We start from the raw sequence: 25,066 nt of genomic DNA on the forward strand, positions 1-25,066 counted from the left end.
GCTGCCTTGGGGAAGCAGACAGCATAATCAAAGACCCCTCCCATCCAGATTATTCACTCTTCCAAAAAGTCTGAGAACACGCACAAACAGATTCAAAACAGCTTCCCCCCCCCCCGTTACCAGACTCCTAAACTACCCTCTTCTGGACTGACCTGACTAATACTACACTCCTACATTGTGTACCTTGTGTTGCCCAGTATGTATTTTCTTTTCTTTTCATGTACTAAATGATCTATTTGAGCTGCTTGCAGAAAAATACTTTTCACTTTTCCTTGGTACACATGACAATAAACAAATCCAATCCATCATGTCCATGCCCGTCATAATCTTGTATACCTTGATCAGGTCGCCCTCAGTCTTCTCAGCTCCAATGAAAACAACCCAAGCCTATCCATCCTCCCTTCATAACTTAAATGTTCCATCCCAGGCAACATCCTGGTGAACTTCCTCTGCACCCTCTCCCGTCCAATCACATCCTTCCTATAATCTGGTGACCAGATTTACACACACTACTCTAGTTGTGGCCTTACCAAAGTTCTGCAACGTGACTTCCCTGCTTTTATAATCTATGGGAAGCATGCTGGCACAGTGGTTAGTACTGCAACACCAGGCATTTGGATTCAATTCCAATCTTGGGTGACTGTGTTGAGCTTGCACGTTCTCTCCGTGTCTGCGGGTTTCCACTGGATGCTCCGGCTTCCTCCCACAGTCCAAAGGTGTGCAGGTTAGGTGGATTGGCCATGCTAAATTGTCCCTTAGTGTCCAAAGGTTAGGTGGGGTTCTGGGGGAACCAGGGATAGGGTGGAGGAGTGGGTCTAGATAGAGTGTCTTTCAGAGGGCTGGTGTAGACTCAATGGGCCAAATGATCTCCTGTACTGTAGGAATTCTATGATGGCAAGTGTCCCATAGGCCTTTTTCACCACCCTATTAATCTGCCCTTCTGCAATCTGGGTTCTATGGACAAACACGCCACGGTTCCTTTGTTCCTCAAAAAGCCTCAGTGTCAGGACATTCATTGAATACTTGCTTCTCAAATTAGCTATATCAAAGTATCAGCTCACACTTTTCAAGGTTACATTCCATCTGCAACTTATCTGCCAATTTGACAATTCCGTCTATAGCTTCCTGTAACTCAAGACACCCAACCTCACTGTTAACCACTCAGTCAATCTTTGTGTTATCCACAAACTTACTGATCCCACACCCCCAAATAGTCATTTATATACATGCTGAAAATTAGAGGACCCAGCACAGATCCCTGTGGTATGCCACTGGACATTGACTTCCAGTCTTCAGTCATCACCCTCTGTCACCTACAAAAAGCCAATCAATCAATGATAGCAAAAGAACATTGGATGAGCACTTGAAGGAAATAAACTTGCAGATCTATGGGGATCTAGTGGGGAATTGAGAGTGACTGCATTGCTTCACAAGGAGCCAGCATGGACGTGGTGGATTGAATGGCCTCCTTTAATACTGTAAATTGCTCTATCAATAAAAATTAAGGGCTTGGCTAGGATTTGGGCGAACTTACTCCCAGTCTTAAGGGATTGACAGAATAATCCTGCAGGTAATGATAAAGAGATGGCAGAAATATTAATGAGAGTAACTCATCGATCCTCACCCCCCCAACGTTTCCACAAAGCCTTGTGAATTTTCCTTTCCAGGTAACAATCCAATTCCCTTTTAAATGCCATGTTTGAATCTACCTCCATCACACTCTAAGGCAGTTAATTCCAGAACCTAAACATTCACTGCATGAAAACACTTTTCCTCCTGCTAGCATTGTCTCTTTTGCCAATCTCCTTAAATCTATGTGCACTGGTTCTCAATACTTCCACCAGTGAGGATAGCTTTCCCCTCTCTACTCTGCCACACTCCTGAATAACTCTATCAAATCTTCTCTCGACCTTCTCGAAGGAAAACAGTCTCAACGTCTTCAATTTATATATGTAACACAAGTCCCTAATCCTTGGAATCATTCCCGTGAATCTTTTCTGCACCCTGTCTCATGTCTTGTGTTAATTTAAACAGGCCTGATTACTCCTCCCACTACCTGTCCATTAACAGAGCAATGTTTTTTCTAATTTCCTCTTTACTAGGTGGTGGCATATTTCCACAAACTATCAGTTAGGTGTGATCCAATCCTCTACCAATGACCTCACAATAAACGCGAGATAAGGTAGAAATATGACACACACAATATGGGAAGGGGATTCCCAATATCAGCCCCTTTTGCACTTGTACAACAAAAAAGGGATAAGGGAAAGAAAGCCATTTGGGGGCGAGACCACAATAAAAGGAAAATTTCTGCTTTCATGTGAATCACAAATCCAGAATTAAGTGTCCAGTGGATAATGCCTTCAGAGGTTAGCAGGCTCAAACTGTTGCAGGTGATCCATCTTTACAAAAGTACAAAGAACAAACAACAAATAAACACAGGAACAGGCCCTTCAGCCCTCCAAGCCTGTACCGGTCATGATACCACTGTTGGCCAAAACCCTCAGCACTTCCTAGTGTCATATCCCTCTATACTCATCCTATCCATGTATTTGTCGAGATACCTTTTTGAACGCTGTTAATGTATCTGAATCTACAAGCTCCCCTGGCAACGTGTTCCAGGCACTCACCACCCTCTGTGTAAAAAAAAAACCTGCCTCGCACATCTCCTCTAAACTTTGCCCCACGGACCTTAAACCTATGCCGCCAAGTGATGACCCCACCACCCTGGGAAAGAATGCCTGCTCATCCACTCTATCCATGCCCCTCATAATCTTGTAGACCTCTATCAGGTCACCCCTCGACCTCAGTAGTTCTAATGAAAACAGATCGAGTCTATTCAGCCTCTCCGCATAGCTAACACCCTCCAGACCAGGCAACATCCTGGTAAACCTCCTCTGCACCCTCTCCAAAGCCTCCACATCCTCTGGTAGTGTGGCGACCAGAATTGCGGACAATATTCCAAGTGCGGCCTTTCCAAGGTTCTATACAACTGCAGCATGACTTGCCAGTTTTTGTACTTGATGTCCCGTCCAATGAAGGCAAGCATTCCGTACGCTTTCTTGAATACCTTGTCCACTTGTGTTGCCACTTTCTAAGATCTGTGGACCTTTACGCCCAGATCTCTGATTTTCCATATTCCTAAGAGTTTCGTCATTTACTGTATATTTCTTACCAAAATCCATTACCTCACATTTGTCCAGATTAAACTCCATTTCCCATTTCTCTGTCCAAGTCTACAACCTATCTATGTCCTGCCGTATCCTCTGATAATCCTCAACACTCTCTGCCACTCCACTGACCCCCCTTTCCACAAAATTTCCCATTGGCCCCAGATCCCAAAACCTTCTTTGGGGATCTCAGCTGCACAATTTGAGCCATCTTGTGGTGCCTTTCCATTCTGCACAGAGTTCCTGCACAAGCTTCTGATGCGTATCCTTTGCTTCCTCACCCTTAACAACCACGTGGACACACAATGACATTGGTCCTGCACAGGTGGCGGGGGCCCTCTGTGCGGAAGTCCTCCTTTTTAACATCAGCAATTTGACATTGGGGAGGGGGGTTGCATCCAGCAGCCCTGTACAATCGTAGTATGTAAACATATTCATGAATTAGGAGCAGGAGTTGGCAACTCGGCCCCTCGAGCCTGCTCTGCCATTTAATAAGATCATGGCTGATCTGATTGTCTATCCCTGATAACCTTTCACCCCCTTGTTCATCAAAAATCTATCTACCTCTACCTTTAAAATATTCAAAGACTTTGCTTCCACCTGAGGAAGAGAGTTCCAGAGACTCACGACCCTCTGAGAGAGAAAAATTCTTCTAATTTCTGTCTTAAATGAGTGGTTTTAAAACCACTTTTAAACAGTGGTCCCGAGTTTTCAATTCTCCCACAAGAAACATCCTCTCTACATCCATCCTGTCAATACCCCTCAGAATCTTAAAGATTTCAATCAATTCACCTCTTGCTGTTTAAACTCCAGCAGATACAAGCCTAACCTGCCCAACCTTTCCTTACAAGGCAATCCATTCATTCCTGCTATTAGTCTAGTAAACCATCTCTGAACTGCTAATGCATGAAATTCTTCTTTCAATAAGGAGACCAATATTGTAACCAGTACTCCAGATGTGGTCCTGTGCAACTGAAGCATAATTTTGCCACTTTTATATTCAGTTCTCCTCATAATAAACAATAACATTCTATTAACTTTATTAATCATTTGCTGTACCTGTATACTAATCTTCAGTAATTCATGATGTTAAACACCCGGATTCCTCCGAATTAAAATGAAAAACGCTATTGTCACGAGTAGGCTTCAATAAAGTTACTGTGAAAAGCTCCTAGTCACCATATTCCGGCGCCTGTTTGGGGAGGCTGGTGCGGGAATCTCAAGGCTCTGGAATCTCTCACCATATGATATTATGTTTCTGTATTATTTTTCTTGCCAAAATAGACAATTTCAAATTTTTCAATATTATACACCATTTGCTAGATCCTTTCCCACTCGCGTAACCTATCTATGTCCCTTTGTAGCCTCCTTATGTCCTCTTCATAACTTATTTTCTTGTCTATCTTCATGTCATCAGCAAATTTAGCAACCATGCCTTTGAGTGATATAAATACCAGATGGAGGGATACATTGTTTGGGCAATAAGTAGTAAGTCTAAATAAGGAATCTGGATCGACGCAGGCTTGGTGGGCCGAAGGGCCTGTTCCTGTACTGAAATGTTCTTTGTTGTTGATTTAGTTTCCTTGACAGTTTAATTTCATGAATATTCTTTGGTTTCTGAGCAATCCACAAACATGACCCAATATTCCGGTCCCTTGCCATTTCAATTCACCATGTCCTTGGCCTGCTTCAATGTGAAGCACAATGCAAGCCAGAGGAACAGCACTTCCTCTTCCAACTGGCCATTCACAGTTTCAAGGATCCAACATTAAGTTCATCAGCTTCAGACCATGAACTCTGAACTCCGTTATAAGTTTTTTTGCCACATGCCGGTCTGTATCTTGTTTTTGCTTTCAGACTGAGCTGACCTTCATTCTGCTTTGAACCAATGCGGTTTCTTTACCACAACCAGTACCATTTCCTTTGCCATTTATTCATGACATCTTTGGCATTTATTCACCCCTGCCCTCTAAACCATCCCTGATCTTCCCCTTTGTTCCTCCCCCAATCTCTGCCCTTTCTCAATCGCATCAAATCCATCGTACTACAGATGTGATAAAGTGCCCTATTGGATTCAAAATGCTAACTCGATTTCCCTGTCTATAGACGTTGCCAGACCTGCTGAATTTTTCCAGCACTTTCTCTTTTTATCTCAAGTAACTACCACTGTTTTTCACACTCAGTTCTCGTGTAACTGCTCCTGTTTTTTTCTTCACGCAGGCCTCGTGGGTCTTGCATTGTCCTACGCATTATCAATCACCAGTCTACTCTCTGGGGTAGTTGCCAGCTTCACACAAACAGAAATGCAGATGGTCAGTGTGGAGCGCCTGGATGAATATACCACTGAGATTCCCATCGAACCTCAAGAGGGGAATATTGAGGTAAGAGGAAATTTGAGTAGGGAAGATTTTGTTGGAATGGATTTGTTTTATTGTCACGTGTACCGAGGTACAGTGAAAAGTATTGTTCTACACACAGTCCAGGCAGATCGTTCCATACATGAAAAAAGGACATACATAAATACACAATGGAAACACATAGAAATAGGGTGAAGCATACTGAGTGTTTTACTACTCGGTAGAGAAGATGTGTGAAGAGATCAGATCAGTCCATAAGAGGGTCAGTTCAATCCATAAGAGGGTCATTCAGGAGTCTGGTAACAGCGGGGAAGAAGCTGTTTTTGAACCTGTTGGTGCGTGTTCTCAGATTTCTGTATCTCCTGCTTAATGGAAGAAGTTGGAAGAGTGAGTAAGCTGGGTGGGAGGGGTCTATGATTATGTTGCCCACTTTCCCCAGGCAGCAGGAGGTGTAGAAGGAGTCAATGGATGGGAGGCGGGTTTGTGTGAAGGACTGGGCTGTGTTCACGACTCTCTGAAGTTTCTTGCGGTCTTGGACTGAGCAGTTGCCATACCAGGCTGTGATGCAGCCCGATAGGATGCTTCCTATGGTGCATCTGTAAATGTTGGTAAGAGTGAATGTGGACATGCCAAATTTCCTTAGTTTCCTGAAAAAGTATATGTATGAGAGAGAGAGAAAGGGAAAGCAAGGGGATAGAACTGACAATAATGAAAGCATGGAGAGGCAAGGGAAATCAGAATCATAAAATTTACAGTGCAGAAGGAGGTCATTTGGCCCATCAAGTCTGCAACGGTCCTTGGAAAGAGCACCTCACTTAAGCCCACACCTTCACTCCATCCCCGGAACCAAGTAACCCCCACCCAATCTTTTTGGACACTAAGGGCAATTTATCATGGCCACTCCACCTAACCTGCACGTCTGGGGGAGGAAACCGGTGCACTGGAGGAAACCCACACAGACACAAGGCGAACGTGCAGACTCCGCACAGACATTGACCCAAGTTGGAATCGAACCCAAGACCCTGGAGCTGTGAAGCAACTGTGCTAACCACTGTGCTACTGTGCTGCCCTCATATACATATGAACTGCAAAACTCACCAAGGCTCCTTGGACAACACCTTCCAAACCTGTGACCTCTGCCACCTGAAAAGACAAGGGGAGCAGATGGGAACACCACCACCCTTCCAAACTCAAACAACCCTGACTTGGAAATATAACTCTGTTCCTTCACTGTGGCTAGGTCAAATTCCTGGAACTCCCTCCTTAACAGCACTGTGAATGTACTTACACATGGACAGCATCAGTTCAAGAAGTACGTCACCACTATCTTCTCGAGGGAAATTGGGAATGGGCAATGAATGCTGACTTAACCAACAACACCCACTGTCCATGAATCAGTAAGAGAAAAAGCATAATCTGACCAAAACATTGACTCACTTGATAATGACCTTTGCTGGCTTGACAGCATCTGGAACAAACATAAGAAATAAACAAATGCCTCTGATCTTTGTTACCCTTTATCAGAACATCTATAACCTCTTTTATTCTGATAAACTTTACAGAGACCTAAAATATTATTTTTTTCCTTTTTCTTTACTTCACAAATACTTTCTGACCTGAGTGTTTGAAGTATTTTCTGTATTCATTTCAGATTTCCAGCCAATATTTGTTTGAAATATCGAGAATTTATCATACCAGAAATGGTTATTTGTTGTATTGTGACTGTGCTGGCTGAACAAGGATTATCCAGCCAATCCAAACTCCCAAATCTTTGCCCATTGCCTGTCCATGGTACAGCAAGTGTATATCCAAGTGTTTTTTTAAATGTTACAATATATTCTGCCTCCATCACCCTTTCAAACAACAATTTATTGCAAGAATTCTCCAATCTCTGAGTGAAGAAATATGACCTTTTTCTACAAATCTATGCCTCCTGATTATTGATCTCTGTGAATGGAAATAGTTCTTTTCATTTCCATTCTTTCTCAGCCCCTCATAACTTTATATGCTTCAATTAATCCCTTCCTAAGTCTCTCATCTGAAGAAAACAACCCTGCCTAACTGATCTTTCCTCATACCCAAATCATCCATTCTGGAAACATGCTCTAGTATGATATAATCCTTCCTGTTATGTGGTGACCAGAACTATACACAGTTACTCTAGCTCCAGTCTAACTCGTGTCTTGTACAGCTCCAGCTCTGTTCTTATATTCTTTGGCACAGCCAAATAGGGATATTACCCTCTATCTTACTCACCTTATCTAGCTGCCATGCTACCTTTAAGGATCTGTTCATATGCAGTCCAAGGTCCCTCGACATTTCTCCGTATATAACCATTTCTTAGGATTGAATTCCATTTGCTACGTTTCTGACCAACTGACCTGTCCATTGATAATTTCCTACGATCTTTCTCAGTATCAACCACGCAGCCATTTTTTGTATCATCTGCAGACATCTTAATTATGTCCCCTGTGTTGCTAATTTAGGAGGTCAGTTAGCTCAGTTGGCTGGACAGCTGGTTCGTGATACAGAGCAATGCCAACAGCTTGGGTTCAATTCCTATATCAGCTAAGGTTATTCATGAAGGCCCCGCCTCCCCTTCCTTGCCCCTTGCCTGAGGTGCGGTGACCCTCAGGTTAAATCACCACCAGTCAGCTCTCTCTCAAAAAGGGGAGAGCAACCCATGATCCTCAGAGACCCTGCACTAGCGTACGGTCAATTCCAGGCCCACAGGCCCCAGAGTTCCAACATAAGTGAATTAACCAACAATTCACATATTCTCCTGAGATCTTTGACCCTTGACTGCTCCAGTGAATTACAGGTGCCGGGTTTATAAGTAAAACTTAATAACTGTTGATTTACAATACGAAAAGAGATAAACATGTGATGGCTATAATAGAACAATGGTTTCCAAATCGAATTAATCCCCCCTTCACCGTCCCACCCGTTACCCACACGCAGTGTGGAAGGGAATTGGGAATGAGTATCTTTTCTTCAGAGGTTTCTCTGTTGGCAATCTCCTTGGGATGCAAAGTGTTGAAACCCATCAGCTTGATAGGACCTTCTAGTTTATGCCTTCAATTAGAACCCACAGGCTGTAGAACTTCCTCTGGGAAGTTACGCCTCTGGGAAGTTACTTTCACTTAACTGACCTCCCATTGAGACAGCCTTAGAATTCTCTGCCTCAGAACTTAAAAGAGGGTTGGGGGGGGGGGGGGCAAGGAGCGGCGTTGCAAGAAACTCGGCCACCGGGCCTTGACGCTTGCGTCAAAACAGCGTGCCGCGAATGACGTGGCCGGTGGCGCCTAAGTGACGTCAGCCGCGCATGCGCAGGTTGGCCGGCTCCAACCTGCGCATGCACGGTTGCCGTCTTCCGCTGCCCTGCAAGACGTGGCGGCTTGATCTTGCGGGGCGGCGGAGGGGAAAGACTGCGTCTCTTAGAGATGCCGGCCCGACAATCGGTGGGCACCGATCGCGGGCCTGTCACCTCACGAGCACACCCGTGGTGCTCGATCCTCTCTCCGCCCCCCACAGGCCCCACACTTACCTGTCGAGCGATGTTCACGCCGGCAGCGACCAGGTGTGGTTGCCGCCGGCGTGAACCCGTCGGGGTCGTCAGGCCGCTCGGCCCATCCAGGACGGAGAATCGCCGGTAGCCGGGAAAAACGGCGAGCAGCAATTCTCCGAGCGGCGTGTCGCAAAACACGACACGCCATTTTGGGGGGGTGGGAGAATCACGGGGGGTGCCAGGGCGGCATGGCGTGATTCACCCGCCCCTCCCGCGATTCTCCCACCCGGCGTGGCGAGCGGAGAATCGCGCCCTACAGGTCTAAACTGCTCAATGTCATAAAACAAATCCCTCATATTTGGAAGCAATCAGTGAACCTCCTCTAACAGCTTCTAATGCAACAACATTCTTCCTCAAATAAGGGGAACAGAACTGTAGATGGTGCGATCTTACCAATGTCTTGTACAGTTGCAGCAACACATCCCTACTTTATTCATTTAGCTGTGAATACCAACATTCCTTTCGCTTTCATTATTACCTGCTGCACCTACCGTTTCTGCCATTTCTGCACACCATAACAGCCGATCCCTCTTCACCGAAGCACTCTGACCTTTCTCCCCATTCAGATAATAATAAAAATAATAATACTCTTATTGTCACAAGTATGCAGTTACTGTGAAAAGCCCCTAGTCCCTACATTCCAGCGCCTGTTAGGGTACGCTGGTACAGGATTTGAACCTGCGCTGTTGGACATGTTCTGCATTACAAACCAGCTGTCTAGCCCTCTGAGCTAAACCAGCCCACAGTTGCCTTTCCATTTTTCTGATCCAAATGAATAACTTCACACACATCAAATTTAAACTCCAACTGTGTCTGTAAAAGGTGGTTTATTCATTGAGCTTACCTGTCTGTGGGTGTGGTCAGGGTGGTTTATTCATTGATCTTACCTGTCTGTGGGTGTGGTCAGTGGTTTATTCATTGATCTTACCTGTCTGTGAGTGTGGTCAGGGTGGTTTATTCATTGATCTTACCTGTCTGTGGGTGTGGTCAGGGTGGTTTATTCATTGATCTTACCTGTCTGTGGGTGTGGTCAGGGTGGTTTATTCATTGATCTTACCTGTCTGTGGGTGTGGTCAGGGTGGTTTATTCATTGATCTTACCTGTCTGTGGGTGTGGTCAGTGGTTTATTCATTGATCTTACCTGTCTGTGGGTGTGGTCAGGGTGGTTTATTCATTGATCTTACCTGTCTGTGGGTGTGGTCAGGGTGGTTTATTCATTGATCTTACCTGACTGTGGGTGTGGTCAGGGTGGTTTATTCATTGATCTTACCTGTCTGTGGGTGTGGTCAGGGTTGTTTATTCATTGATCTTACCTGTCTGTGGGTGTGGTCAGGGTGGTTTATTCATTGATCTTACCTGTCTGTGGGTGTGGTCAGGGTGGTTTATTCATTGATCTTACCTGTCTGTGGGTGTGGTCAGGGTTGTTTATTCATTGATCTTACCTGTCTGTGGGTGTGGTCAGGGTGGTTTATTCATTGATCTTACCTGTCTGTGGGTGTGGTCAGGGTGGTTTATTCATTGATCTTACCTGTCTGTGGGTGTGGTCAGGGTGCTTTATTGATTGATCTTACCTGTCTGTGGGTGTGATCAGGGTGGTTTATTCATTGATCTTACCTGTCTGTGGGTGTGGTCAGGGTGGTTTATTCATTGATCTTACCTGTCTGTGGGTGTGGTCAGTGGTTTATTCATTGATCTTACCTGTCTGTGGGTGTGGTCGGTGGTTTATTCATTGATCTTACCTGTCTGTGGGTGTGGTCAGGGTGGTTTATTCATTGATCTTACCTGTCTGTGGGTGTGGTCAGGGTGGTTTATTCATTGATCTTACCTGTCTGTGGGTGTGGTCAGTGGTTTATTCATTGATCTTACCTGTCTGTGGGTGTGGTCAGGGTGGTTTATTCATTGATCTTACCTGTCTGTGGGTGTGGTCAGGGTGATTTATTCATTGATCTTACCTGTCTGTGGGTGTGGTCAGGGTGGTTTATTCATTGATCTTACCTGTCTGTGGGGTGGTCAGGGTGGTTTATTCATTGATCTTACCTGTCTGTGGGTGTGGTCGGTGGTTTATTCATTGATCTTACCTGTCTGTGGGTGTGGTCAGGGTGGTTTATTCATTGATCTTACCTGTCTGTGGGTGTGGTCAGGGTGGTTTATTCATTGATCTTACCTGTCTGTGGGTGTGGTCAGTGGTTTATTCATTGATCTTACCTGTCTGTGGGTGTGGTCAGGGTGGTTTATTCATTGATCTTACCTGTCTGTGGGTGCGGTCAGGGTGGTTTATTCATTGATCTTACCTGTCTGTGGGTGTGGTCAGGGTGGTTTATTCATTGATCTTACCTGTCTGTGGGTGCGGTCAGGGTGGTTTATTCATTGATCTTACCTGTCTGTGGGTGCGGTCAGGGTGGTTTATTCATTGATCTTACCTGTCTGTGGGTGTGGTCAGGGTGGTTTATTCATTGATCTTACCTGACCACAGTGTGGTCAGTGTGGTCAGGGGCAGCAGGGTAGCATGGTGGTTAGCATAAATGCTTCACAGCTCCAGGGTCCCAGGTTCGATTCCCGGCTGGGTCACTGTCTGTGTGGAGTCTGCACGTCCTCCCCCTGTATGCGTGGGTTTCTTCCGGATGCTCCGGTTTCCTCCCACAGTCCAAAGATGTGCGGGTTAGGTGGATTGGCCATGCTAAATTGCCCGTAGTGTCCTAATAAAAGTAAGGTTAAGGGGGGGGGGGTTGTTGGGTTACAGGTATAGGGTGGTTTATTCATTGATCTTACCTGTCTGTGGGTGTGGTCAGGGTGGTTTATTCATTGATCTTACCTGTCTGTGGGTGTGGTCAGTGGTTTATTCATTGTTCTTACCTGTCTGTGGGTGTGGTCAGGGTGGTTTATTCATTGATCTTACCTGTCTGTGGGTGTGGTCAGGATGGTTTATTCATTGATCTTACCTGTCTGTGGGTGTGGTCAGGGTGGTTTATTCATTGATCTTACCTGTCTGTGGGTGTGGTCAGGGTGGTTTATTCATTGATCTTACCTGTCTGTGGGTGTGGTCAGTGGTTTATTCATTGATCTTACCTGTCTGTGGGTGTGGTCAGGTGGTTTATTCATTGATCTTACCTGTCTGTGGGTGCGGTCAGGGTGGTTTATTCATTGATCTTACCTGTCTGTGGGTGTGGTCAGGGTGGTTTATTCATTGATCTTACCTGTCTGTGGGTGTGGTCAGGGTGGTTTATTCATTGATCTTACCTGTCTGTGGGTGTGGTCAGGGTGGTTTATTCATTGATCTTACCTGTCTGTGGGTGTGGTCAGGGTGGTTTATTCATTGATCTTACCTGTCTGTGGGTGTGGTCAGGGTGGTTTATTCATTGATCTTACCTGTCTGTGGGTGTGGTCAGTGGTTTATTCATTGATCTTACCTGTCTGTGGGTGTGGTCAGGGTGGTTTATTCATTGATCTTACCTGTCTGTGGGTGTGGTCAGGGTGGTTTATTCATTGATCTTACCTGTCTGTGGGTGTGGTCAGGGTGGTTTATTCATTGATCTTACCTGTCTGTGGGTGTGGTCAGTGGTTTATTCATTGATCTTACCTGTCTGTGGGTGTGGTCAGTGGTTTATTCATTGATTTTACCTGTCTGTGGGTGTGGTCAGGGTGGTTTATTCATTGATCTTACCTGTCTGTGGGTGTGGTCAGTGGTTTATTCATTGATCTTACCTGTCTGTGGGTGTGGTCAGGGTGGTTTATTCATTGATCTTACCTGTCTGTGGGTGTGGTCAGGGTGGTTTATTCATTGATCTTACCTGTCTGTGGGTGTGGTCAGGGTGGTTTATTCATTGATCTTACCTGTCTGTGGGTGTGGTCAGGGTGGTTTATTCATTGATCTTACCTGTCTGTGGGTGTGGTCGGTGGTTTATTCATTGATCTTACCTGTCTGTGGGTGTGGTCAGGGTGGTTTATTCATTGATCTTACCTGTCTGTGGGTGTGGTCAGGGTGGTTTATTCATTGATCTTACCTGTCTGTGGGTGTGGTCAGGGTGGTTTATTCATTGATCTTACCTGTCTGTGGGTGTGGTCAGTGGTTTATTCATTGATCTTACCTGTCTGTGGGTGTGGTCAGGGTGGTTTATTCATTGATCTTACCTGTCTGTGGGTGCGGTCAGGGTGGTTTATTCATTGATCTTACCTGTCTGTGGGTGTGGTCAGGGTGGTTTATTCATTGATCTTACCTGTCTGTGGGTGCGGTCAGGGTGGTTTATTCATTGATCTTACCTGTCTGTGGGTGCGGTCAGGGTGGTTTATTCATTGATCTTACCTGTCTGTGGGTGTGGTCAGGGTGGTTTATTCATTGATCTTACCTGACCACAGTGTGGTCAGTGTGGTCAGGGGCAGCAGGGTAGCATGGTGGTTAGCATAAATGCTTCACAGCTCCAGGGTCCCAGGTTCGATTCCCGGCTGGGTCACTGTCTGTGTGGAGTCTGCACGTCCTCCCCCTGTATGCGTGGGTTTCTTCCGGATGCTCCGGTTTCCTCCCACAGTCCAAAGATGTGCGGGTTAGGTGGATTGGCCATGCTAAATTGCCCGTAGTGTCCTAATAAAAGTAAGGTTAAGGGGGGGGGGGGTTGTTGGGTTACAGGTATAGGGTGGTTTATTCATTGATCTTACCTGTCTGTGGGTGTGGTCAGGGTGGTTTATTCATTGATCTTACCTGTCTGTGGGTGTGGTCAGTGGTTTATTCATTGTTCTTACCTGTCTGTGGGTGTGGTCAGGGTGGTTTATTCATTGATCTTACCTGTCTGTGGGTGTGGTCAGGATGGTTTATTCATTGATCTTACCTGTCTGTGGGTGTGGTCAGGGTGGTTTATTCATTGATCTTACCTGTCTGTGGGTGTGGTCAGGGTGGTTTATTCATTGATCTTACCTGTCTGTGGGTGTGGTCAGTGGTTTATTCATTGATCTTACCTGTCTGTGGGTGTGGTCAGGGTGGTTTATTCATTGATCTTACCTGTCTGTGGGTGCGGTCAGGGTGGTTTATTCATTGATCTTACCTGTCTGTGGGTGTGGTCAGGGTGGTTTATTCATTGATCTTACCTGTCTGTGGGTGTGGTCAGGGTGGTTTATTCATTGATCTTACCTGTCTGTGGGTGTGGTCAAGGTGGTTTATTCATTGATCTTACCTGTCTGTGGGTGTGGTCAGGGTGGTTTATTCATTGATCTTACCTGTCTGTGGGTGTGGTCAGGGTGGTTTATTCATTGATCTTACCTGTCTGTGGGTGTGGTCAGGGTGGTTTATTCATTGATCTTACCTGTCTGTGGGTGTGGTCAGTGGTTTATTCATTGATCTTACCTGTCTGTGGGTGTGGTCAGTGGTTTATTCATTGATTTTACCTGTCTGTGGGTGTGGTCAGGGTGGTTTATTCATTGATCTTACCTGTCTGTGGGTGTGGTCAGGGTGGTTTATTCATTGATCTTACCTGTCTGTGGGTGCGGTCAGGGTGGTTTATTCATTGATCTTACCTGTCTGTGGGTGTGGTCAGGGTGGTTTATTCATTGATCTTACCTGTCTGTGGGTGCGGTCAGTGTGGTTTATTCATTGATCTTACCTGTCTGTGGGTGTGGTCAGGGTGGTTTATTCATTGAGACACAGACACAAATACCACTTACCTTCCCAGACTGCACTCCCGATTCTCCCGCTCAGAGACACAGGCACAAATCCCACTTACCTTCCCAGACTGCACTCCCGATTCTCCCGCTCAGAGACACAGGCACAAATCCCACTTACCTTCCCAGACTGCACTCCCGATTCTCCCGCTCAGAGACACAGACACAAATCCCACTAACCTTCCCAGGCTGCACTCCCGATTCTCCCGCTCAGAGACACAGACGCAAATCCCACTTACCTTCCCAGACTGCATTCCGGATTTCTCCCGCTCGGAGACACAGACAGAAATCCCACTTACCTTCCCAGGCTGCATTCCGGATTTCTCCCGTTCGGAGACACAGACACAAATCCCACTTACCTTCCCAGACTGCACTCCCGATTCTCCCGCTCAGAGACACAGACACAAATCCCACTTACCTTCCCAGACTGCACTCCCGATTCTCCCGCTCAGAGACACAGACACAAATCCCACTTACCTTCCCAGTCTGCACTCCCGATTCTCCCGCTCAGAGACACAGACACAAATACCACTTACCTTCCCAGACTACACTCCTGATTCTCCCGCTCGGAGACACAGACACAAATCCCACTTACCTTCCCAGACTACATTCCGGATTTCTCCCGCTCAGAGACACAGACACAAATACCACTTTCCTTCCCAGATTGCACTCCCGATTCTCCCGCTCAGAGACATCGACACAAATCCCACTTACCTTCCCAGACTGCACTCCCGATTTCTCCCGCTCAGAGACACAGACACAAATACCACTTACCTTCCCAGACTGCACTCCCGATTCTCCCGCTCAGAGACACAGACACAAATACCACTTACCTTCCCAGACTGCATTCCCGATTCTCCCGCTCAGAGATACAGAGACACAGACACAAATACCACTTACCTTCCCAGACTACAATCCGGATTTCTCCCGCTCAGAGACACAGACACAAATACCACTTACCTTCCCAGACTACAATCCGGATTTCTCTCGCTCAGAGACACAGACACAAATACCACTTGCCTTCCCAGACTACATTCCGGATTTCTCCCGCTCAGAGACATCGACACAAATCCCACTTACCTTCCCAGTCTGCACTCCCGATTCTCCCGCTCAGAGACACAGACACAAATACCACTTACCTTCCCAGACTACACTCCGGATTTCTCCCGCTCGGAGACACAGACACAAATACCACTTACCTTCCCAGACTACACTCCTGATTCTCCCGCTCAGAGACACAGACGCAAATACCACTTACCTTCCCAGACTGCACTCCGGATTTCTCCCGCTTAGAGACACAGAGGCACAGACACAAATCCCACTTACCTTCCCAGACTGCACTCCCGATTCTCCCGCTCGGAGACACAGACACAAATACCACTTACCTTCCCAGACTACATACCGGATTTCTCCCGCTCAGAGACATCGACACAAATCCCACTTACCTTCCCAGTCTGCACTCCCGATTCTCCCGCTCAGAGACACAGACACAAATACCACTTACCTTCCCAGACTACACTCCGGATTTCTCCCGCTCGGAGACACAGACACAAATACCACTTACCTTCCCAGACTACACTCCTGATTCTCCCGCTCAGAGACACAGACGCAAATACCACTTACCTTCCCAGACTGCACTCCGGATTTCTCCCGCTCAGAGACACAGAGACACAGACACAAATACCACTTACCTTCCCAGACTGCACTCCGGATTTCTCCCGCTCAGAGACACAGGCACAAATACCACTTACCTTCCCAGACTGCACTCCGGATTTCTCCCGCTCAGAGACACAGACACAAATCCCACTTACCTTCCCAGACTACACTCCTGATTCTCCCGCTCAGAGACACAGACACAAATCCCACTTACCTTCCCAGACTGCACTCCGGATTTCTCCCGCTCGGAGACACAGACACAAATCCCACTTACCTTCCCAGTCTGCACTCCCGATTCTCCCGCTCAGAGACACAGACACAAATCCCACTTACCTTCCCAGACAGCACTCCCGATTCTCCCGCTCAGAGACACAGACACAAATACCACTTACCTTCCCAGACTACATTCCGGATTTCTCCCGCTCAGAGACACAGACACAAATACCACTTACCTTCCCAGACTACATTCCGGATTTCTCCCGCTCAGAGACACAGACACAAAAACCACTTACCTTCCCAGACTGCATTCCGGATTTCTCCCGCTCAGACAAAGACACAAATACCACTTACCTTCCCAGACTGCACTCCGGATTCTCCCGCTCGGAGACACAGACACAAATACCACTTACCTTCCCAGACTGCACTCCCGATTCTCCCGCTCAGAGACACAGGCACAAATCCCACTTACCTTCCCAGACTGCATTCCGGATTTCTCCCGCTCAGAGTCACAGACACAAATACCACTTACCTTCCCAGACTGCACTCCCGATTCTCCCGCTCGGAGACACAGACACAAATCCCACTTACCTTCCCAGACTGCACTCCTGATTCTCCCGCTCAGAGACACAGACACAAATACCACTTACCTTCCCAGTCTGCACTCCCGATTTCTCTCGCTCAGAGACACAGACACAAAAACCACTTACCTTCCCAGACTACATTCCGGATTTCTCCCGCTCAGACACAGACACAAATCCCACTTACCTTCTCAGACTACACTCCCGATTCCCCCGCTCAGAGACACAGACACAAATACCACTTACCTTCCCAGACTGCATTCCGGATTTCTCCCGCTCAGACACAGACACAAATACCACTTACCTTCCCAGACTGCACTCCCGATTGTCCCGCTCAGAGACACAGACACAAATACCACTTACCTTCCCAGACTGCACTCCCGATTCTCCCGCTCAGAGACACAGACACAAATCCCACTTACCTTCCCAGACTACACTCCTGATTCTCCCGCACAGAGACACAGACACAAATCCCACTTACCTTCCCAGTCTGCACTCCCGATTTCTCTCGCTCAGAGACACAGACACAAATACCACTTACCTTCCCAGACTGCATTCCGGATTTCTCCCGCTCAGAGACACAGACACAAATACCACTTACCTTCCCAGACTGCACTCCCGATTCTCCCGCTCAGAGACACAGAGACACAGACACAAATCCCACTTACCTTCCCAGACTACATTCCGGATTTCTCCCGCTCAGACACAGACACAAATCCCACTTACCTTCCCAGTCTGCACTCCCGATTTCTCTCGCTCAGAGACACAGGCACAAATACCACTTACCTTCCCAGACTGCATTCCGGATTTCTCCCGCTCAGAGACACAGACACAAATACCACTTACCTTCCCAGACTGCACTCCCGATTCTCCCGCTCAGAGACACAGAGACACAGACACAAATCCCACTTACCTTCCCAGACTGCACTCCCGATTTCTCTCGCTCAGAGACACACAGAGTACCACTTATTCTCAGACTGCATTCCGGATTTTTGCCGCTCAACTCCGCTCCCGATATAAAGGTCGTATTTGCCTTACCTGTGATTCGCCAATCAGATCTCTCCCTTGTAGTCACCTGCAGCAGGGCAAAGCCACTCATTGGAAATTAGAGTGTAACAAATCAAGGGATAAAAAGCACCTCCTCCCCTCCCAGCTTCGGGTTCCCACCTAGTTTCAAATTCCCAAACTCACTCTTCGATGTGTCTCACTCTGGCTGTGTCTTCTCTGCCTGACTGGGAGGACTCACTGTAATTTCCAATCGTATGTATTCATGTATCACATTGTTATTTAACACCCTTCTCAGGAATATAACTCCCATATTCTGTGTGCAGGTTCCTCCCTCTTGGCCACAGCATGGTGAGATCATGTTCAAGGATGCAGTCCTCTCATATCAGGAGGGTCTCCCTATCGTGCTCGATGGGATTAATCTGAAGATTAATGCTGGTGAGAAAGTTGGGATTGTTGGACGGACAGGCTCAGGAAAGTCCACTTTGTTTCTCGCCCTCTTCCGACTGGTGGAGCTGAATGAGGGTCAGATTTTTATCGATAACATTGACATAAAAAGAATCCGCTTGCTGGACCTTCGGTAAGTGATTTGTGTTTCTTTTACGCAGTTCCACTTGTCATCTTGGGAATGGCGTGCTGTATCCCTGTACAGCTTGGGGACGGGGCTGGGGTGCTGCATGATGTTGGGGTGATAACCTGGATAGCCAGGTGATGAAGGATAGAGTGCTGGGGCCAATAACCTGGATAGCCAGGTGATGAAGGATAGAGAGCTGGAGCCTATAACCTGGATAGCCAGGTGATGAAGGATAGAGAGCTGGAGCCTATAACCTGGATAGCCAGGTGATGAAGGATACAGTGCTGGAGTCTATAACCTGGATAGCCAGGTGATGAAGGATAGAGAGCTGAAGCCTATACCCTGGATAGCCAGGTGATGAAGGATAGAGAGCTGGGGTCTATACCCTGGATAGCCAGGTGATGAAGGATAGAGAGCTGGAGCCTATACCCTGGATAGCCAGGTGATGAAGGATAGAGAGCTGGGGCCTATAACCTGGATAGCCAGGTGATGAAGGATAGAGAGCTGGGGTCTATAACCTGGATAGCCAGGTGATGAAGGAAACAGTGCTGGAGCCTATAACCTGGATAGCCAGGTGATGAAGGATAGAGAGCTGGGGCCTATAACCTGGATAGCCAGGTGATGAAGGATACAGTGCTGGAGTCTATAACCTGGATAGCCAGGTGATGAAGGATACAGTGCTGGAGCCTATAACCTGGATAGCTAGGTGATGAAGGATAGAGAGCTGGGGTCTATAACCTGGATAGCCAGGTGATGAAGGATAGAGAGCTGGGGCCTATAACCTGGATAGCCAGGTGATGAAGGATAGAGTGCTGGGGCCTATAACCTGGTTAGCCAGGTGATGAAGGATACAGTGCTGGGGCCTATAACCTGGATAGCCAGGTGATGAAGGATACAGTGCTGGAGTCTATAACCTGGATAGCCAGGTGATGAAGGATACAGTGCTGGGGTCTATAACCTGGATAGCCAGGTGATGAAGGATAGAGAGCTGGAGTCTATAACCTGGATAGCCAGGTGATGAAGGATAGAGAGCTGGGGTCTATAACCTGGATAGCCAGGTGATGAAGGATACAGTGCTGGGGTCTATAACCTGGATAGCCAGGTGATGAAGGATAGAGAGCTGGGGTCTATAACCTGGATAGCCAGGTGATGAAGAATAGAGAGCTGGAGCCTATAACCTGGATAGCCAGGTGATGAAGGAAACATGCTGGGGTCTATAACCTGGATAGCCAGGTGATGAAGGATACAGTGCTGGAGCCTATAACCTGGATAGCCAGGTGATGAAGGATAGAGAGCTGGGGCCTATAACCTGGATAGCCAGGTGATGAAGGATACAGTGCTGGGGTCTATAACCTGGATAGCCAGGTGATGAAGGATAGAGAGCTGGAGCCTATAACCTGGATAGCTAGGTGATGAAGGATAGAGTGCTGGGGCCTATAACCTGGATAGCCAGGTGATGAAGGATAGAGAGCTGGGGTCTGTAACCTGGATAGCCAGGTGATGAAGGATAGAGAGCTGGAGCCTATAACCTGGATAGCCAGGTGATGAAGGATACAGTGCTGGAGCCTACAACCTGGATAGCCAGGTGATGAAGGATACAGTGCTGGGGTCTATAACCTGGATAGCCAGGTGATGAGGGATAGAGAGCTGGGGTCTATAACCTGGATAGCCAGGTGATGAAGGATAGAGAGCTGGGGTCTATAACCTGGATAGCCAGGTGATGAAGGATAGAGAGATGGGGTCTATAACCTGGATAGCCAGGTGATGAAGGATACAGTGCTGGAGTTTATAACCTGGATAGCCAGGTGATGAAGGATACAGTGCTGGGGTCTATAACCTGGATAGCCAGGTGATGAAGGATAGAGAGCTGGAGTCTATAACCTGGATAGCCAGGTGATGAAGGATAGAGTGCTGGGGTCTATAACCTGGATAGCCAGGTGATGAAGGATAGAGAGCTGGAGCCTATAACCTGGATAGCCAAGTGATGAAGGATAGCGAGCTGGGGTCTATAACCTGGATAGCCAGGTGATGAAGGATAGAGAGCTGGAGCCTATAACCTGGATAGCCAGGTGATGAAGGATAGAGTGCTGGGGTCTATAACCTGGATAGCCAGGTGATGAAGGATAGAGAGCTGGGGTCTATAACCTGGATAGCCAGGTAATGAAGGATAGAGAGCTGGAGTCTGTACCCTGGATAGCCAGGTGATGAAGGATAGAGAGCTGGGCCCTATAACCTGGATAGCCAGGTGATGAAGGATAGAGAGCTGGGGTCTGTAACCTGGATAGCCAGGTGATGAAGGATAGAGAGCTGGGGTCTGTAACCTGGATAGCCAGGTGATGAAGGATAGAGAGCTGGAGCCTATAACCTGGATAGCCAGGTGATGAAGGATACAGTGCTGGAGCCTACAACCTGGATAGCCAGGTGATGAAGGATACAGTGCTGGGGTCTATAACCTGGATAGCCAGGTGATGAAGGATAGAGAGCTGGGGTCTATAACCTGGATAGCCAGGTGATGAAGGATAGAGAGCTGGGGTCGAAACCTGGATAGCCAGGTGATGAAGGATAGAGAGCTGGGGTCTATAACCTGGATAGCCAGGTGATGAAGGATACAGTGCTGGAGTTTATAACCTGGATAGCCAGGTGATGAAGGATACCGTGCTGGGGTCTATAACCTGGATAGCCAGGTAATGAAGGATAGAGAGCTGGAGTCTGTACCCTGGATAGCCAGGTGATGAAGGATAGAGAGCTGGGCCCTATAACCTGGATAGCCAGGTGATGAAGGATAGAGAGCTGGGGTCTATACCCTGGATAGCCAGGTGATGAAGGATACAGTGCTGGAGTCTATACCCTGGATAGCCAGGTGATGAAGGATAGAGTGCTGGGGTCTATAACCTGGATAGCCAGGTGATGAAGGATAGAGAGCTGGAGTCTGTACCCTGGATAGCCAGGTGATGAAGGACAGAGAGCTGGGGTCTATAACCTGGATAGCCAGGTGATGAAGGATACAGTGCTGGGGTCTATAACCTGGATAGCCAGGTGATGAAGGATAGAGAGCTGGAGCCTATAACCTGGATAGCCAGATGATGAAGGATAGAGTGCTGGGGTCTATACCCTGGATAGCCAGGTGATGAAGGATAGAGAGCTGGGGCCTATAACCTGGATAGCCAGGTGATGAAGGATAGAGAGCTGGGGCCTATAACCTGGATAGCCAGGTGATGAAGGATAGAGTGCTGGGGTCTATAACCTGGATAGCCAGGTGATGAAGGATAGAGAGCTGGGGTCTATAACCTGGATAACCAGGTGATGAAGGATACAGTGCTGGGCCCTATAACCTGGATAGCCAGGTGATGAAGGATACAGTGCTGGGGTCTATAACCTGGATAGCCAGGTGATGAAGGATACAGTGCTGGGCCCTATAACCTGGATAGCCAGGTGATGAAGGATAGAGTGCTGGAGCCTATAACCTGGATAGCCAGGTGATGAAGGATACAGTGCTGGGCCCTATAACCTGGATAGCCAGGTGATGAAGGATAGAGAGCTGGAGCCTATAACCTGGATAGCCAGGTGATGAAGGATAGAGAGCTGGGGTCTATAACCTGGATAGCCAGGTGATTAAGGATAGAGTGCTGGGGCCTATAACCTGGATAGCCAGGTGATGAAGGATACAGTGCTGGAGCCTATAACCTGGATAGCCAGGTGATGAAGGATACAGTGCTGGGGTCTATAACCTGGATAGCCAGGTGATGAAGGATAGAGTGCTGGGGTATATAACCTGGATAGCCAGGTGATGAAGGATACAGTGCTGGAGCCTATAACCTGGATAGCCAGGTGATGAACGATAGAGAGCTGGAGCCTATAACCTGGATACCCAGGTGATGAAGGATAGAGAGCTGGGGTCTATAACCTGGATAGCCAGGTGATGAAGGATAGAGAGCTGGGGTCTATAACCTGGATAGCCAGGTGATGAAGGATAGAGAGCTGGAGCCTATACCCTGGATAGCCAGGTGATGAAGGATAGAGAGCTCGGGTCTATAACCTGGATAGCCAGGTGATGAAGGATACAGTGCTGGGGTCTATAACCTGGATAGCCAGGTGATGAAGGATAGAGTGCTGGGGTCTATAACCTGGATAGCCAGGTGATGAAGGATAGAGAGCTGGAGCCTATAACCTGGATAGCCAGGTGATGAAGGATACAGTGCTGGGTCTATAACCTGGATAGCCAGGTGATGAAGGATAGAGAGCTGGGGTCTATAACCTGGATAGCCAGGTGATGAAGGATAAAGAGCTGGGGTCTATAACCTGGATAGCCAGGTGATGAAGGATAGAGAGCTGGGGTCTATAACCTGGATAGCCAGGTGATGAAGGATACAGTGCTGGGGTCTATAACCTGGATAGCCAGGTGATGAAGGATAGAGAGCTGGGGCCTATAACCCGGATAGCCAGGTGATGAAGGATAGAGTGCTGGGGTCTATAACCTGGATAGCCAGGTGATGAAGGATAGAGTGCTGGGGTCTATACCCTGGATAGCCAGGTGATGAAGGATAGAGAGCTGGGGTCTATAACCTGGATAGCCAGGTGATGAAGGATACAGTGCTGGGGTCTATAACCTGGATAGCCAGGTGATGAAGGATAGAGAGCTGGAGCCTATAACCTGGATAGCCAGGTGATGAAGGATAGAGTGCTGGGGTCTATAACCTGGATAGCCAGGTGATGAAGGATAGAGAGCTGGGGTCTATAACCTGGATAACCAGGTGATGAAGGATACAGTGCTGGGCCCTATAACCTGGATAGCCAGGTGATGAAGGATACAGTGCTGGGCCCTATAACCTGGATAGCCAGGTGATGAAGGATAGAGTGCTGGGGTCTATAACCTGGATAGCCAGGTGATGAAGGATAGAGTGCTGGGGTCTATAACCTGGATAGCCAGGTGATGAAGGATAGAGTGCTGGAGCCTATAACCTGGATAGCCAGGTGATGAAGGATAGAGAGCTGGAGCCTATAACCTGGATAGCCAGGTGATGAAGGATAGAGAGCTGGGGTCTATAACCTGGATAGCCAGGTGATTAAGGATAGAGTGCTGGGGCCTATAACCTGGATAGCCAGGTGATGAAGGATAGAGAGCTGGGGTCTATAACCTGGATAGCCAGGTGATGAAGGATAGAGAGCTGGAGCCTATAACCTGGATAGCCAGCTGATGAAGGATAGAGAGCTGAGGTCTATAACCTGGATAGCCAGGTGATGAAGGATAGAGAGCTGGAGCCTATAACCTGGATAGCCAGGTGATGAAGGATACAGTGCTGGGGTCTATAACCTGGATAGCCAGGTGATGAAGGATAGAGTGCTGGGGCCTATAACCTGGATAGCCAGGTGATGAATGATAGAGAGCTGGGGTCTATAACCTGGATAGCCAGGTGATGAAGGATAGAGTGCTGGGGTCTATAACCTGGATAGCCAGGTGATGAAGGATAGAGAGCTGGGGTCTATAACCTGGATAGCCAGGTGATGAAGGATGGAGTGCTGGAGCCTATAACCTGGATAGCCAGGTGATGAAGGATAGAGAGCTGGGGTCTATAACCTGGATAGCCAGGTGATGAAGGATACAGTGCTGGGGTCTATAACCTGGATAGCCAGGTGATGAAGGATACAGTGCTGGGGTCTATAACCTGGATAGCCAGGTGATGAAGGATGGTGTGCTGGAGCCTATAACCTGGATAGCCAGGTGATGAAGGATAGAGAGCTGGGGTCTATAACCTGGATAGCCAGGTGATGAAGGATACAGTGCTGGGGCCTATAACCTGGATAGCCAGGTGATGAAGGATAGAGAGCTGGGGTCTATAACCTGGATAGCCAGGTGATGAAGGATAGAGAGCTGGGGTCTATAACCTGGATAGCCAGGTGATGAAGGATAGAGTGCTGGGGCCTATAACCTGGATAGCCAGGTGATGAAGGATAGAGAGCTGGGGTCTATAACCTGGATAGCCAGGTGATGAAGGATACAGTGCTGGGGCCTATAACCTGGATAGCCAGGTGATGAAGGATACAGTGCTGGGGTCTATAACCTGGATAGCCAGGTGATGAAGGACAGAGAGCTGGAGTCTATAACCTGGATAGCCAGGTGATGAAGGATAGAGAGCTGGAGCCTATACCCTGGATAGCCAGGTGATGAAGGATACATTGCTGGGCCCTATAACCTGGATAGCCAGGTGATGAAGGATAGAGAGCTGGAGCCTATAACCTGGATAGCCAGGTGATGAAGGATACAGTGCTGGTGTCTATAACCTGGATAGCCGGGT

At 47.6% G+C, this 25,066-nt stretch overlaps 1 protein-coding gene across 1 annotated transcript in view; it reads left to right on the forward strand.

The window, feature by feature from the left end:
• The window catches only part of abcc10 (ATP-binding cassette, sub-family C (CFTR/MRP), member 10), a 317,294-nt gene that overhangs the window by 264,156 nt on the left and 28,072 nt on the right, over positions 1-25,066 (forward strand). The window contains exons 17-18 of the mRNA XM_038798938.1: positions 5,391-5,551; positions 18,526-18,779. Coding sequence (XP_038654866.1) covers positions 5,391-5,551; positions 18,526-18,779 — 415 coding nt within the window. The remainder of the gene's footprint in view (positions 1-5,390; positions 5,552-18,525; positions 18,780-25,066) is intronic.

This window comes from Scyliorhinus canicula, chromosome 6 (assembly GCF_902713615.1).
Source record: "Scyliorhinus canicula chromosome 6, sScyCan1.1, whole genome shotgun sequence".
NCBI lineage: Eukaryota > Metazoa > Chordata > Chondrichthyes > Carcharhiniformes > Scyliorhinidae > Scyliorhinus > Scyliorhinus canicula.